We start from the raw sequence: 16,466 nt of genomic DNA, 5'->3' as shown, positions 1-16,466 counted from the left end.
CACATGCACTGTTCATATATGCATACACAATGAAGATATCGGTTTATGTATTTGTCAATTGTTATTGAATTATATTGTCCATATAAACTATCATGCTTTACCACTATAAGTTTATTTTGGACAAATACTTCTTTACTTAGAATGTATAATGACATCAATCGCTGCATATCCTTGATAACAGATTTTCTTGGCATTTGATATGTGGACGTCGGTACCCCACGTGACCCCCTATAAAACTATGATCGTCCTCAGTCGATAATTTTTCTTTGGTCAATAAAAACATGCATCAACCTAATCTAAATGCTATAATTGTATAATAAATGCGGATGGAGAAAATGGATATTTATCATGGCCTTGAAGTACATTCATGAAAAATACAATTATCTTCATCATGATGTTTCATTGGTAAAGTTTTGAAACACTTGTTAGAAATATCAGGGCCATAAATAATTTATTTAGTAATGAAAAAAACCATGAACTTTCAACTACTCCATGATTACTTCACCTTATTCATGGCCATAATCAATGTCAAGGCCACAAAAATATATACATTTATGGTCATATAATTCATTTTTGCTTGTTACGGGCATTTTCATTGGCTTAAAAATTTACTTTATCAGCCCATAAAGGAAAAAATGGCGTCGCCGTTTGTAACGTCGCTTCTGATTGGCTGAGATGACGGCCTAATAATTTCATAGACAAAAGAGTCCCAAAATGAATTTTAAATGTTGAAGAGATTATCTTTAGTAAATTGAATTATAAGGATTAACTTGAATAGATTTTTTATGTTATGGAGATATAACACAAAAATCTGAGTGTACTCTCATCATAAACCGCTTCGCGGTTTATTTAGAGTACACTCAGATTTTTGTGTTATATCTCCATAACATAAAAAATCTATTCAAGTTAATCCTTAATAAAATACTGAATAAAAACCATGGTCATAAAGCTATTGGGAAATTTCACGACCATGAAATTAAGATCATAAAATTTAATGGGTATGGAAATAGATTTTGATAATTTTTTTCATGGTTATAATTACTTTACCTTTTTTAGCATATGTTGTTGTTAACAGTTTTAATAAAATGACTTTGTGTTTCTATAATACGTACGGTGTTGCCGTTAAGGTTCAATTCTTCCATTGAGCTGTTACCATGGAGACCATCCCGAATGAGTTCCATACTCGCCTCGTTGAGCTCACAGCTACTCAAGGCCAGGCTCCGAAGGCCACACTCACTACGCTATAAATAAGGTGAATATCCAATCAATGAAGAGGTCAAATGTCATCAGGTCAACATCTTACAGATGTATCCAATCAATGAAGAGGTCAAATGTCATCAGGTCAACATCTTATCCAATCAATGTAGAGGTCAAATCTTTATCCACTCAATGTAGAGGTCAAATGTCATAAGGTCAACATCTAATTTATGTATATGTCAAATCTTGTCAGGTCAACATCTTATCAAATCAATGTAGAGGTCAAATGTCATAAGGTCAATATCTTGTCTATGTAGAAGTCATATATCATCAGTCAACATTTAGTCTACAGGTGTATGTAGAGGTCAAATATCTTCAGGTCAACATCCAATCACTGGAAAGGTTGTAAACTTGACCCCTTCCCCGGGGGGGAACACGATGACCCCCGGGTCATATAATTCACAATTTTTGTAAAGGACCTTAAGACCTTTTCATCTATGAAGAGTATTTGATTCTACTATTTCTGGAATTTCAGAAGAAGACTTTTGAAGTTTTTGCCTATTTGACCCCTTTTGGCCCCACCCCTCAGGCCCCTGGTGGTCAGTCATGGAAAAATTGTTAAGAGGATTCAATAGCCATCTCATACTGATAATTCGGACAACATTTGACTGATTTCCTTTCACAAATGACCAAATAATGCTCAAAATGTGTTTTCCCTATATAATTAAACTATAGTCAAGTTGACCCCCTCCTCAGGGGGAACGTGAGACCCCATAGACATATAATTCACAATTTCTGTAAAGGACCTTAAGACCTTTCTATCTATGAAGAGTAATTGATTCTACCATTTCTAGAATTTCAGAAGAATTTTTTTGAAGTTTTAGCCTATTTGACCCATTTTGACCCCACCCCTCAGGCCCCTGGGGGCTGGGACCCTATAATTCACAATTTTTGTTGACCTTTGGCTATGGAAGGTTTCTGCAAAATTTCAACAAATTTGGTTCAGTAGTTTTGAAGAAGAAGTTGAAAAAGTAAATTGTTTATCGCCATACAATGGACGACACTTGCCGGACGACACTTGCCGGTCGACGCACAACAGATGACGACGGACAAAAGGGGATTAGAATAGGTCACTTTAGAATTTGTCTCAGGTGACCTAAAAATTGAGCAAATAGAACAGAAATATAAATAGATGTAAAACAGCTATATGTATAGTGATGAAAAGTAAAAAGTCAGGAATTTCTATAGCTAGAGGTTTTGAACATAATGTAAAATATGTTAACCTTGAGTATATGAGCGAAGCCCTTGGCTACACCGACAGGATCAGAGAAAGAGTTTGTACTCAAGTCCACTTCTGTTAGACTTGTATTTTCCTTCATTCCGTCCATCAACACCCGGAGGTCCCTCATGCCGATACTTTTAGCTCTAAATGTAACAAAATATACATATATATATATAATATTATATAAAATTGTTGATATTCAAAAGTGGCTTCTACATCAATACAAGAATCTTTAATATTTTAATTTTCAAAATAAGCATAATTTTTTATTTGTTGGGTAAATATTATCACCTATGGAGTAATTAGATTTAGTGAAATAAACCCAAACAGATTAAATATACTGTATAAATGGAAATAAAAACTAACATGTAAGTTGTACAAAACATTTATATGTCTATAAAGGAAAAATAACGGACATTGGTAACAATCTAATTAAGTTGATAAAAGTATAATTAGTAAATATACTACAACCATGAGGTCATCATCACTGTATATTCTTCCTTACTTTAAACACTGAGAAATACAAACTCTCTCATACATATGTATTTAGGTAGGGAGGTGTTACATACCTGAGTGTCTGTAGGGAGGTGTTACATACCTGAGTGTCTGTAGGGAGGTGTTACATACCTGAGTGTCTGTAGGGAGGTGTTACATACCTGAGTGTCTGTAGGGAGGTGTTACATACCTGAGTGTCTGTAGGGAGGTGTTACATACCTGAGTGTCTGTGGGAGGGAGGTGTTACATACCTGAGTGTCTGTAGGGAGGTGTTACATACCTGAGTGTCTGTAGGGAGGTGTTACATACCTGAGTGTCTGTAGGGAGGTGTTACATACCTGAGTGTCTGTAGGGAGGTGGATGTTACATACCTGAGTGTCTGTAGGGAGGTGTTACATACCTGAGTGTCTGTAGGGAGGTGTTACATACCTGAGTGTCTGTAGGGAGGTGTTACATACCTGAGTGTCTGTAGGGAGGTGTTACATACCTGAGTGTCTGTAGGGAGGTGTTACATACCTGAGTGTCTGTAGGGAGGTGTTACATACCTGAGTGTCTGTAGGGAGGTGTTACATACCTGAGTGTCTGTAGGGAGGTGTTACATACCTGAGTGTCTGTAGGGAGGTGTTACATACCTGAGTGTCTGTAGGGAGGTGTTACATACCTGAGTGTCTGTAGGGAGGTGTTACATACCTGAGTGTCTGTAGGGAGGTGTTACATACCTGAGTGTCTGTAGGGAGGTGTTACATACCTGAGTGTCTGTAGGGAGGTGTTACATACCTGAGTGTCTGTAGGAGGTGTTACATACCTGAGTGTCTGTAGGGAGGTGTTACATACCTGAGTGTCTGTAGGGAGGTGTTACATACCTGAGTGTCTGTAGGGAGGTGTTACATACCTGAGTGTCTGTAGGGAGGTGTACATACCTGGTGTCTGTAGGGATACATACCTGAGTGTCTGTAGGGAGGTGTTACATACCTGAGTGTCTGTAGGGAGGTGTTACATACCTGAGTGTCTGTAGGGAGGTGTTACATACCTGAGTGTCTGTAGGGAGGTGTTACATACCTGAGTGTCTGTAGGGAGGTGTTACATACCTGAGTGTCTGTAGGGAGGTGTTACATACCTGAGTGTCTGTAGGGAGGTGTTACATACCTGAGTGTCTGTAGGGAGGTGTTACATACCTGAGTGTCTGTAGGGAGGTGTTACATACCTGAGTGTCTGTAGGGAGGTGTTACATACCTGAGTGTCTGTAGGGAGGTGTTACATACCTGAGTGTCTGTAGGGAGGTGTTACATACCTGAGTGTCTGTAGGGAGGTGTTACATACCTGAGTGTCTGTAGGGAGGTGTTACATACCTGAGTGTCTGTAGGGAGGTGTTACATACCTGAGTGTCTGTAGGGAGGTGTTACATACCTGAGTGTCTGTAGGGAGGTGTTACATACCTGAGTGTCTGTAGGGAGGTGTTACATACCTGAGTGTCTGTAGGGAGGTGTTACATACCTGAGTGTCTGTAGGGAGGTGTTACATACCTGAGTGTCTGTAGGGAGGTGTTACATACCTGAGTGTCTGTAGGGAGGTGTTACATACCTGAGTGTCTGTAGGGAGGTGTTACATACCTGAGTGTCTGTAGGGAGGTGTTACATACCTGAGTGTCTGTAGGGAGGTGTTACATACCTGAGTGTCTGTAGGGAGGTGTTACATACCTGAGTGTCTGTAGGGAGGTGTTACATACCTGAGTGTCTGTAGGGAGGTGTTACATACCTGAGTGTCTGTAGGGAGGTGTTACATACCTGAGTGTCTGTAGGGAGGTGTTACATACCTGAGTGTCTGTAGGGAGGTGTTACATACCTGAGTGTCTGTAGGGAGGTGTTACATACCTGAGTGTCTGTAGGGAGGTGTTACATACCTGAGTGTCTGTAGGGAGGTGTTACATACCTGAGTGTCTGTAGGGAGGTGTTACATACCTGGTGTCCTGGGAGTGTTACATCTGTAGGGAGGTGTTACATACCTGAGTGTCTGTAGGGAGGTGTTACATACCTGAGTGTCTGTAGGGAGGTGTTACATACCTGAGTGTCTGTAGGGAGGTGTTACATACCTGAGTGTCTGTAGGGAGGTGTTACATACCTGAGTGTCTGTAGGGAGGTGTTACATACCTGAGTGTCTGTAGGGAGGTGTTACATACCTGAGTGTCTGTAGGGAGGTGTTACATACCTGAGTGTCTGTAGGGAGGTGTTACATACCTGAGTGTCTGTAGGGAGGTGTTACATACCTGAGTGTCTGTAGGGAGGTGTTACATACCTGAGTGTCTGTAGGGAGGTGTTACATACCTGAGTGTCTGTAGGGAGGTGTTACATACCTGAGTGTCTGTAGGGAGGTGTTACATACCTGAGTGTCTGTAGGGAGGTGTTACATACCTGAGTGTCTGTAGGGAGGTGTTACATACCTGAGTGTCTGTAGGGAGGTGTTACATACCTGAGTGTCTGTAGGGAGGTGTTACATACCTGAGTGTCTGTAGGGAGGTGTTACATACCTGAGTGTCTGTAGGGAGGTGTTACATACCTGAGTGTCTGTAGGGAGGTGTTACATACCTGAGTGTCTGTAGGGAGGTGTTACATACCTGAGTGTCTGTAGGGAGGTGTTACATACCTGAGTGTCTGTAGGGAGGTGTTACATACCTGAGTGTCTGTAGGGAGGTGTTACATACCTGAGTGTCTGTAGGGAGGTGTTACATACCTGAGTGTCTGTAGGGAGGTGTTACATACCTGAGTGTCTGTAGGGAGGTGTTACATACCTGAGTGTCTGTAGGGAGGTGTTACATACCTGTGTGTCTGTAGGGAGGTGTTACATACCTGTGTGTCTGTAGGGAGGTGTTACATACCTGAGTGTCTGTAGGGAGGTGTTACATACCTGAGTGTCTGTAGGGAGGTGTTACATACCTGTGTGTCTGTAGGGAGGTGTTACATACCTGAGTGTCTGTAGGGAGGTGTTACATACCTGAGTGTCTGTAGGGAGGTGTTACATACCTGAGTGTCTGTAGGGAGGTGTTACATACCTGAGTGTCTGTAGGGAGGTGTTACATACCTGAGTGTCTGTAGGGAGGTGTTACATACCTGAGTGTCTGTAGGGAGGTGTTACATACCTGAGTGTCTGTAGGGAGGTGTTACATACCTGAGTGTCTGTAGGGAGGTGTTACATACCTGAGTGTCTGTAGGGAGGTGTTACATACCTGAGTGTCTGTAGGGAGGTGTTACATACCTGAGTGTCTGTAGGGAGGTGTTACATACCTGAGTGTCTGTAGGGAGGTGTTACATACCTGAGTGTCTGTAGGGAGGTGTTACATACCTGAGTGTCTGTAGGGAGGTGTTACATACCTGAGTGTCTGTAGGGAGGTGTTACATACCTGAGTGTCTGTAGGGAGGTGTTACATACCTGAGTGTCTGTAGGGAGGTGTTCATCGTGTCTGTAGGGAGGTGTTACATACCTGAGTGTCTGTAGGGAGGTGTTACATACCTGAGTGTCTGTAGGGAGGTGTTACATACCTGAGTGTCTGTAGGGAGGTGTTACATACCTGAGTGTCTGTAGGGAGGTGTTACATACCTGAGTGTCTGTAGGGAGGTGTTACATACCTGAGTGTCTGTAGGGAGGTGTTACATACCTGAGTGTCTGTAGGGAGGTGTTACATACCTGAGTGTCTGTAGGGAGGTGTTACATACCTGAGTGTCTGTAGGGAGGTGTTACATACCTGAGTGTCTGTAGGGAGGTGTTACATACCTGAGTGTCTGTAGGGAGGTGTTACATACCTGAGTGTCTGTAGGGAGGTGTTACATACCTGAGTGTCTGTAGGGAGGTGTTACATACCTGAGTGTCTGTAGGGAGGTGTTACATACCTGAGTGTCTGTAGGGAGGTGTTACATACCTGAGTGTCTGTAGGGAGGTGTTACATACCTGAGTGTCTGTAGGGAGGTGTTACATACCTGAGTGTCTGTAGGGAGGTGTTACATACCTGAGTGTCTGTAGGGAGGTGTTACATACCTGAGTGTCTGTAGGGAGGTGTTACATACCTGAGTGTCTGTAGGGAGGTGTTACATACCTGAGTGTCTGTAGGGAGGTGTTACATACCTGAGTGTCTGTAGGGAGGTGTTACATACCTGAGTGTCTGTAGGGAGGTGTTACATACCTGAGTGTCTGTAGGGAGGTGTTACATACCTGAGTGTCTGTAGGGAGGTGTTACATACCTGAGTGTCTGTAGGGAGGTGTTACATACCTGAGTGTCTGTAGGGAGGTGTTACATACCTGAGTGTCTGTAGGGAGGTGTTACATACCTGAGTGTCTGTAGGGAGGTGTTACATACCTGAGTGTCTGTAGGGAGGTGTTACATACCTGAGTGTCTGTAGGGAGGTGTTACATACCTGAGTGTCTGTAGGGAGGTGTTACATACCTGAGTGTCTGTAGGGAGGTGTTACATACCTGTGTGTCTGTAGGGAGGTGTTACATACCTGAGTGTCTGTAGGGAGGTGTTACATACCTGAGTGTCTGTAGGGAGGTGTTACATACCTGAGTGTCTGTAGGGAGGTGTTACATACCTGAGTGTCTGTAGGGAGGTGTTACATACCTGAGTGTCTGTAGGGAGGTGTTACATACCTGAGTGTCTGTAGGGAGGTGTTACATACCTGAGTGTCTGTAGGGAGGTGTTACATACCTGAGTGTCTGTAGGGAGGTGTTACATACCTGAGTGTCTGTAGGGAGGTGTTACATACCTGAGTGTCTGTAGGGAGGTGTTACATACCTGAGTGTCTGTAGGGAGGTGTTACATACCTGAGTGTCTGTAGGGAGGTGTTACATACCCGAGTGTCTGTAGGGAGGTGTTACATACCTGAGTGTCTGTAGGGAGGTGTTACATACCTGAGTGTCTGTAGGGAGGTGTTACATACCTGAGTGTCTGTAGGGAGGTGTTACATACCTGAGTGTCTGTAGGGAGGTGTTATCCGGTGTGTAGGGAGGTGTTACATACCTGAGTGTCTGTAGGGAGGTGTTACATACCTGAGTGTCTGTAGGGAGGTGTTACATACCTGAGTGTCTGTAGGGAGGTGTTACATACCTGAGTGTCTGTAGGGAGGTGTTACATACCTGAGTGTCTGTAGGGAGGTGTTACATACCTGAGTGTCTGTAGGGAGGTGTTACATACCTGAGTGTCTGTAGGGAGGTGTTACATACCTGAGTGTCTGTAGGGAGGTGTTACATACCTGAGTGTCTGTAGGGAGGTGTTACATACCTGAGTGTCTGTAGGGAGGTGTTGGTTTTGAGAGTAGGTCCAACACACTTGGAAAAGAAGTCGATACCAAGATTGTTGTTGGATACATCTAAATACACCAAAGTGTGGTTCATACTAAGCATACGGCCGATACTCTCCTGTCAAAAAACAGCATAATAATGTAGAACTCAATTCAAGTTTTAGTGTTTAAAAATATATTTAAAGATTCTAAAGATTCTACCCAATAAGTTTCTCCTTTTACTTCGTACATTTAAGTAAATGTAGGCTGACAATAGGAAACCCTTGTAGGTTTCTGTTAAATTAATTACCTGTTACCCATAGGAAACCCTTGTAGGTTTCTGTTAAGTTAATTATATGTTACCCATTTGAAACCCTTGTAGGTTTCTGTTAATTTATTTACCATTTACCCAAAGGAAACACTTGTAGGTTTCGTTAAATTTAATTACCTGTTACCCATAGGAAACCCTTGTAGGTTTCTGTTAAATTAATTACCTGTTACCCATAGGAAATACCTTGTAGGTTCCTGTTAAATTAATTACCTGTTGCCCATAGAAACCTTGTAGTTTCTGTTAAATTAATTACCTGTACCCATAGGAAACCCTTGTAGGTTTTCTGTTAAATTAATTACCTGTTACCCATAGGAAACCCTTGTAGGTTTCTGTTAAATTAATTACCTGTTACCCATAGGAAACCCTTGTAGGTTTCTGTTAAATTAATTACCTGTTACCCATAGGAAACCCTTGTAGGTTTCTGTTAAATTAATTACCTGTTACCCATAGGAAACCCTTGTAGGTTTCTGTTAAATTAATTACCTGTTACACATAGGAAACACTTGTAGGTTTCTGTTAAATTAATTACCTGTTACCCATAGGAAACCCTTGTAGGTTTCTGTTAAATTAATTACCTGTTACCCATAGGAAAACCTTGTAGGTTTCTGTTAAATTAATTACCTGTTACCCATAGGAAACCCTTGTAGGTTTCTGTTAAATTAATTACCTGTTACCCATAGGAAACCCTTGTAGGTTTCTGTTAAATTAATTACCTGTTACCCATAGGAAACCCTTGTAGGTTTCTGCTAAATTAATTACCTGTTACCCATAGGAAACCCTTGTAGGTTTCTGTTAAATTAATTACCTGTTACCCATAGGAAACCCTTGTAGGTTCCTGTTAAATTAATTACCTGTTACCCATAGGAAACCCTTGTAGGTTCCTGTTAAATTAATTACCTATTACCAAAAGGAAATCCAGAAGGTTTCTGTTAAATTAATTACCTGTTACCCATAGGAAAACCTTGTAGGTTTCTGTTAAATTAATTACCTGTTACCCATAGGAAAACCTTGTAGGTTTCCTGTTAAATTAATTACCTGTTACCCATAGGAAACCCTTGTAGGTTCCTGTTAAATTAATTACCTGTTACCCATAGGAAAACCCTTGTAGGTTTCTGTTAAATTAATTACCTGTTACCCATAGGAAAACCCTTGTAGGTTTCTGTTAAATTAATTACCTGTTACCCATAGGAAACCCTTGTAGGTTTCTGTTAAATAAATCACCTGTTACCCATAGGAAACCCTTGTAGGTTTCTGTTAAATTAATTACCTGTTACCCATAGGAAACCCTTGTAGGTTCCTGTTAAATTAATTACCTGTTACCCATAGGAAACCCTTGTAGGTTTCTGTTAAATTAATTACCTGTTACCCATAGGAAAACCTTGTAGGTTCCTGTTAAATAAATCACCTGTTACCCATAGGAAACCCTTGTAGGTTTCTGTTAAATTAATTACCTGTTACCCATAGGAAACCCTTGTAGGTTCCTGTTAAATTAATTACCTGTTACCCATAGGAAACCCTTGTAGGTTCCTGTTAAATTAATTACCTGTTACCCATAGGAAACCCTTGTAGGTTTCTGTTAAATTAATTACCTGTTACCCATAGGAAACCCTTGTAGGTTTCTGTTAAATTAATTACCTGTTACCCATAGGAAACCCTTGTAGGTTTCTGTTAAATTAATTACCTGTTACCCATAGGAAACCCTTGTAGGTTCCTGTTAAATTAATTACCTGTTACCCATAGGAAACCCTTGTAGGTTTCTGTTAAATTAATTACCTGTTACCCATAGGAAACCCTTGTAGGTTTCTGTTAAATAAATTACCTGTTACCCATAGGAAAACCTTGTAGGTTCCTGTTAAATTAATTACCTGTTACCCATAGGAAACCCTTGTAGGTTCCTGTTAAATAAATCACCTGTTACCCATAGGAAACCCTTGTAGGTTTCTGTTAAATTAATTACCTGTTACCCATAGGAAACCCTTGTAGGTTTCTGTTAAATTAATCACCTGTTACCCATAGGAAACCCTTGTAGGTTCCTGTTAAATTAATTACCTGTTACCCAAAGGAAATCCAGAAGGTTTCTGTTAAATTAATTACCTGTTACCCAAAGGAAATCCAGAAGGTTTCTGTTAAATAAATTACCTGTTACCCATAGGAAAACCTTGTAGGTTTCTGTTAAATTAATTACCTGTTACCCATAGGAAACCCTTGTAGGTTCCTGTTAAATTAATTACCTGTTACCCATAGGAAACCCTTGTAGGTTCCTGTTAAATTAATTACCTGTTACCCATAGGAAAACCTTGTAGGTTCCTGTTAAATTAATTACCTGTTACCCATAGGAAACCCTTGTAGGTTTCTGTTAAATTAATTACCTGTTACCCATAGGAAACCCTTGTAGGTTTCTGTTAAATTAATTACCTGTTACCCATAGGAAACCCTTGTAGGTTCCTGTTAAATTAATTACCTGTTACCCATAGGAAACCCTTGTAGGTTTCTGTTAAATTAATTACCTGTTACCCATAGGAAACCCTTGTAGGTTTCTGTTAAATTAATTACCTGTTACCCATAGGAAACCCTTGTAGGTTTCTGTTAAATTAATTACCTGTTACCCATAGGAAACCCTTGTAGGTTTCTGTTAAGTTAATTATATGTTACCCAAAGGAAAACCTTGTAGGTTTCTGTTAAATTAATTACCTGTTACCCATAGGAAACCCTTGTAGGTTTCTGTTAAATTAATTACCTGTTACCCATAGGAAACCCTTGTAGGTTTCTGTTAAATTAATTACCTGTTACCCATAGGAAACCCTTGTAGGTTTCTGTGTTAAATTAATTACCTGTTACCCATAGGAAACCCTTGTAGGTTTCTGTTAAATTAATTACCTGTTACCCATAGGAAACCCTTGTAGGTTTCTGTTAAATTAATTACCTGTTACCCATAGGAAACCCTTGTAGGTTCCTGTTAAATTAATTACCTGTTACCCATAGGAAACCCTTGTAGGTTTCCTGTTAAATTAATTACCTGTTACCCATAGGAAACCCTTGTAGGTTTCTGTTAAATTAATTACCTGTTACCCATAGGAAACCCTTGTAGGTTTCTGTTAAATTAATTACCTGTTACCCATAGGAAACCCTTGTAGGTTTCTGTTAAATTAATTACCTGTTACCCATAGGAAACCCTTGTAGGTTTCTGTTAAATTAATTACCTGTTACCCATAGGAAACCCTTGTAGGTTTCTGTTAAATTAATTACCTGTTACCCATAGGAAACCCTTGTAGGTTTCCTGTTAAATAATTACCTGTTACCCATAGGAAACCCTTGTAGGTTTCCTGTTAAATTAATTACCTGTTACCCATAGGAAACCCTTGTAGGTTTCTGTTAAATTAATTACCTGTTACCCATAGGAAACCCTTGTAGGTTTCTGTTAAATTAATTACCTGTTACCCATAGGAAACCCTTGTAGGTTCCTGTTAAATTAATTACCTGTTACCCAAAGGAAATCCAGAAGGGTTCTGTTAAATAAATTACCTGTTACCCATAGGAAACCCTTGTAGGTTCCTGTTAAATTAATTACCTGTTACCCATAGGAAACCCTTGTAGGTTTCTGTTAAATTAATTACCTGTTACCCATAGGAAACCCTTGTAGGTTTCTGTTAAATTAATTACCTGTTACCCATAGGAAACCCTTGTAGGTTTCTGTTAAATTAATTACCTGTTACCCATAGGAAACCCTTGTAGGTTTCTGTTAAATTAATTACCTGTTACCCATAGGAAAACCCTTGTAGGTTCCTGTTAAATTAATTACCTGTTACCCATAGGAAACCCTTGTAGGTTTCTGTTAAATTAATTACCTGTTACCCATAGGAAACCCTTGTAGGTTTCTGTTAAATTAATTACCTGTTACCCATAGGAAACCCTTGTAGGTTTCTGTTAAATTAATTACCTGTTACCCATAGGAAACCCTTGTAGGTTTCTGTTAAATTAATTACCTGTTACCCATAGGAAACCCTTGTAGGTTTCTGTTAAATTAATTACCTGTTACCCATAGGAAACCCTTGTAGGTTTCTGTTAAATTAATTACCTGTTACCCATAGGAAACCCTTGTAGGTTTCTGTTAAATTAATTACCTGTTACCCATAGGAAACCCTTGTAGGTTTCTGTTAAATTAATTACCTGTTACCCATAGGAAACCCTTGTAGGTTTCTGTTAAATTAATTACCTGTTACCCATAGGAAACCCTTGTAGGTTTCTGTTAAATTAATTACCTGTTACCCATAGGAAACCCTTGTAGGTTTCTGTTAAATTAATTACCTGTTACCCATAGGAAACCCTTGTAGGTTTCTGTTAAATTAATTACCTGTTACCCATAGGAAACCCTTGTAGGTTTCTGTTAAATTAATTACCTGTTACCCATAGGAAACCCTTGTAGGTTTCTGTTAAATTAATTACCTGTTACCCATAGGAAAACCTTGTAGGTTTCTGTTAAATTAATTACCTGTTACCCATAGGAAACCCTTGTAGGTTCCTGTTAAATTAATTACCTGTTACCATAGGAAACACTTGTAGGTTCCTGTTAAATTAATTACCTGTTACCCATAGGAAAACCTTGTAGGTTTCTGTTAAATTAATTACCTGTTACCCATAGGAAACCCTTGTAGGTTCCTGTTAAATTAATTACCTGTTACCCATAGGAAACCCTTGTAGGTTTCTGTTAAATTAATTACCTGTTACCCATAGGAAACCCTTGTAGGGTTTCTGTTAAATTAATTACCTGTTACCCATAGGGTAAAACCCTTGTAGGTTCTGTTAAATTAATTACCTGTTACCCATAGGAAAACCCTTGTAGGTTCCTGTTAAATTAATTACCTGTTACCCATAGTAAACCACTTGTAGGTTTCTGTTAAGTTAAGCTAGTCCGTTGTGTTAAGCTAGCCTTGTTTAGCTAGTCCGGTTGTGTTAAGCTAGTCCGGTTGTGTTAAGCTAGTCCGGTTGTGTTAAGCTAGTCCGGTTGTGTTAAGCTAGTCCGTTGTGTTAAGCTAGTCCGGTTGTGTGTTAAGCTAGTCCGGTTGTGTTAAGCTAGTCCGGTTGTGTTAAGCTAGTCCGGTTGTGTTAAGCTAGTCCGGTTGTGTTAAGCTAGTCCGGTTGTGTTAAGCTAGTCCGGTTGTGTTAAGCTAGTCCGGTTGTGTTAAGCTAGTCCGGTTGTGTTAAGCTAGTCCGGTTGTGTTAAGCTAGTCCGGTTGTGTTAAGCTAGTCCGGTTGTGTTAAGCTAGTCCGGTTGTGTTAAGCTAGTCCGTTGTGTTAAGCTAGTCCGGTTGTGTTTAAGCTAGTCCGGTTGTGTTAAGCTAGTCCGTTTGTGTTAAGCTAGTCCGGTTGTGTTAAGCTAGTCCGGTTGTGTTAAGCTAGTCCGGTTGTGTTAAGCTAGTCCGGTTGTGTTAAGCTAGTCCGGTTGTGTTAAGCTAGTCCGGTTGTGTTAAGCTAGTCCGGTTGTGTTAAGCTAGTCCGGTTGTGTTAAGCTAGTCCGGTTGTGTTAAGCTAGTCCGGTTGTGTTAAGCTAGTCCGGTTGTGTTAAGCTAGTCCGGTTGTGTTAAGCTAGTCCGGTTGTGTTAAGCTAGTCCGGTTGTGTTAAGCTAGTCCGGTTGTGTTAAGCTAGTCCGGTTGTGTTAAGCTAGTCCGGTTGTGTTAAGCTAGTCCGGTTGTGTTAAGCTAGTCCGGTTGTGTTAAGCTAGTCCGGTTGTGTTAAGCTAGTCCGGTTGTGTTAAGCTAGTCCGGTTGTGTTAAGCTAGTCCGGTTGTGTTAAGCTAGTCCGGTTGTGTTAAGCTAGTCCGGTTGTGTTAAGCTAGTCCGGTTGTGTTAAGCTAGTCGGGTTGTGTTAAGCTAGTCCGGTTGTGTTAAGCTAGTCCGGTTGTGTTAAGCTAGTCCGGTTGTGTTAAGCTAGTCCGGTTGTGTTAAGCTAGTCCGGTTGTGTTAAGCTAGTCCGGTTGTGTTAAGCTAGTCCGGTTGTGTTAAGCTAGTCCGGTTGTGTTAAGCTAGTCCGGTTGTGTTAAGCTAGTCCGGTTGTGTTAAGCTAGTCCGGTTGTGTAAAGCTAGTCCGGTTGTGTTAAGCTAGTCCGGTTGTGTTAAGCTAGTCCGGTTGTGTTAAGCTAGTCCGGTTGTGTTAAGCTAGTCCGGTTGTGTTAAGCTAGTCCGGTTGTGTTAAGCTAGTCCGGTGTTAAGTATCCGGTTGTGTTAAGCTAGTCCGGTTGTGTTAAGCTAGTCCGGTTGTGTAAAGCTAGTCCGGTTGTGTTAAGCTAGTCCGGTTGTGTTAAGCTAGTCCGGTTGTGTTAAGCTAGTCCGGTTGTGTTAAGCTAGTCCGGTTGTGTTAAGCTAGTCCGGTTGTGTTAAGCTAGTCCGGTTGTGTTAAGCTAGTCCGGTTGTGTTAAGCTAGTCCGGTTGTGTTAAGCTAGTCCGGTTGTGTTAAGCTAGTCGGGTTGTGTTAAGCTAGTCCGGTTGTGTTAAGCTAGTCCGGTTGTGTTAAGCTAGTCCGGTTGTGTTAAGCTAGTCCGGTTGTGTTAAGCTAGTCGGTTGTGTTAAGCTAGTCCGGTTGTGTTAAGCTAGTCCGGTTGTGTTAAGCTAGTCCGGTTGTGTTAAGCTAGTCCGGTTGTGTTAAGCTAGTCCGGTTGTGTTAAGCTAGTCCGGTTGTGTTAAGCTAGTCCGGTTGTGTTAAGCTAGTCCGGTTGTGTTAAGCTAGTCCGGTTGTGTTAAGCTAGTCCGGTTGTGTTAAGCTAGTCCGGTTGTGTTAGCTAGTCCGGTTGTGTTAAGCTAGTCCGGTTGTGTTAAGCTAGTCCGGTTGTGTTAAGCTAGTCCGGTTGTGTTAAGCTAGTCCGGTTGTGTTAAGCTAGTCCGGTTGTGTTAAGCTAGTCCGGTTGTGTTAAGCTAGTCCGGTTGTGTTAAGCTAGTCCGGTTGTGTTAAGCTAGTCCGGTTGTGTTAAGCTAGTCCGGTTGTGTTAAGCTAGTCCGGTTGTGTTAAGCTAGTCCGGTTGTGTTAAGCTAGTCCGGTTGTGTTAAGCTAGTCCGGTTGTGTTAAGCTAGTCCGGTTGTGTTAAGCTAGTCCGGTTGTGTTAAGCTAGTCCGGTTGTGTTAAGCTAGTCCGGTTGTGTTAAGCTAGTCCGGTTGTGTTAAGCTAGTCCGGTTGTGTTAAGCTAGTCCGGTGTGTAAGCTAGTCCGGTTGTGTTAAGCTAGTCCGGTTGTGTTAAGCTAGTCCGGTTGTGTTAAGCTAGTCCGGTTGTGTTAAGCTAGTCCGGTTGTGTTAAGCTAGTCCGGTTGTGTTAAGCTAGTCCGGTTGTGTTAAGCTAGTCCGGTTGTGTTAAGCTAGTCCGGTTGTGTTAAGCTAGTCCGGTTGTGTTAAGCTAGTCCGGGTTGTGTTAAGCTAGTCCGGTTGTGTTAAGCTAGTCCGGTTGTGTTAAGCTAGTCCGGTTGTGTTAAGCTAGTCCGGTTGTGTTAAGCTAGTCCGGTTGTGTTAAGCTAGTCCGGTTGTGTTAAGCTAGTCCGGTTGTGTTAAGCTAGTCCGGTTGTGTTAAGCTAGTCCGGTTGTGTTAAGCTAGTCCGGTTGTGTTAAGCTAGTCCGGTTGTGTTAAGCTAGTCCGGTTGTGTTAAGCTAGTCCGGTTGTGTTAAGCTAGTCCGGTTGTGTTAAGCTAGTCCGGTTGTGTTAAGCTAGTCCGGTTGTGTTAAGCTAGTCCGGTTGTGTTAAGCTAGTCCGGTTGTGTTAAGCTAGTCGTTGTGTTAAGCTAGTCCGGTTGTGTTAAGCTAGTCCGGTTGTGTGTTAAGCTAGTCCGGTTGTGTTAAGCTAGTCCGGTTGTGTTAAGCTAGTCCGTTGTGTTAAGCTAGTCCGGTTGTGTTAAGCTAGTCCGGTTGTGTTAAGCTAGT

The 16,466-nt window shown here is 41.2% G+C and overlaps 1 protein-coding gene across 1 annotated transcript in view; it reads right to left on the bottom strand.

Moving 5' to 3' along the window:
- Positions 1-16,466, bottom strand: part of LOC138306574 (leucine-rich repeat-containing protein 74A-like) — a 50,617-nt gene that overhangs the window by 20,711 nt on the left and 13,440 nt on the right. Inside the window, exons 5-7 of the mRNA XM_069247014.1 lie at positions 8,241-8,377; positions 2,481-2,622; positions 1,113-1,241 (exon numbers count right to left, since the gene is read on the bottom strand). Coding sequence (XP_069103115.1) covers positions 1,113-1,241; positions 2,481-2,622; positions 8,241-8,377 — 408 coding nt within the window. The remainder of the gene's footprint in view (positions 1-1,112; positions 1,242-2,480; positions 2,623-8,240; positions 8,378-16,466) is intronic.

This window comes from Argopecten irradians, chromosome 13 (genome assembly GCF_041381155.1).
Source record: "Argopecten irradians isolate NY chromosome 13, Ai_NY, whole genome shotgun sequence".
NCBI classification, from domain to species: domain Eukaryota; kingdom Metazoa; phylum Mollusca; class Bivalvia; order Pectinida; family Pectinidae; genus Argopecten; species Argopecten irradians.
The sequence above is the reverse complement of the archived record's forward strand: the minus strand, read 5'-3'. Positions and strand labels throughout refer to the sequence as shown.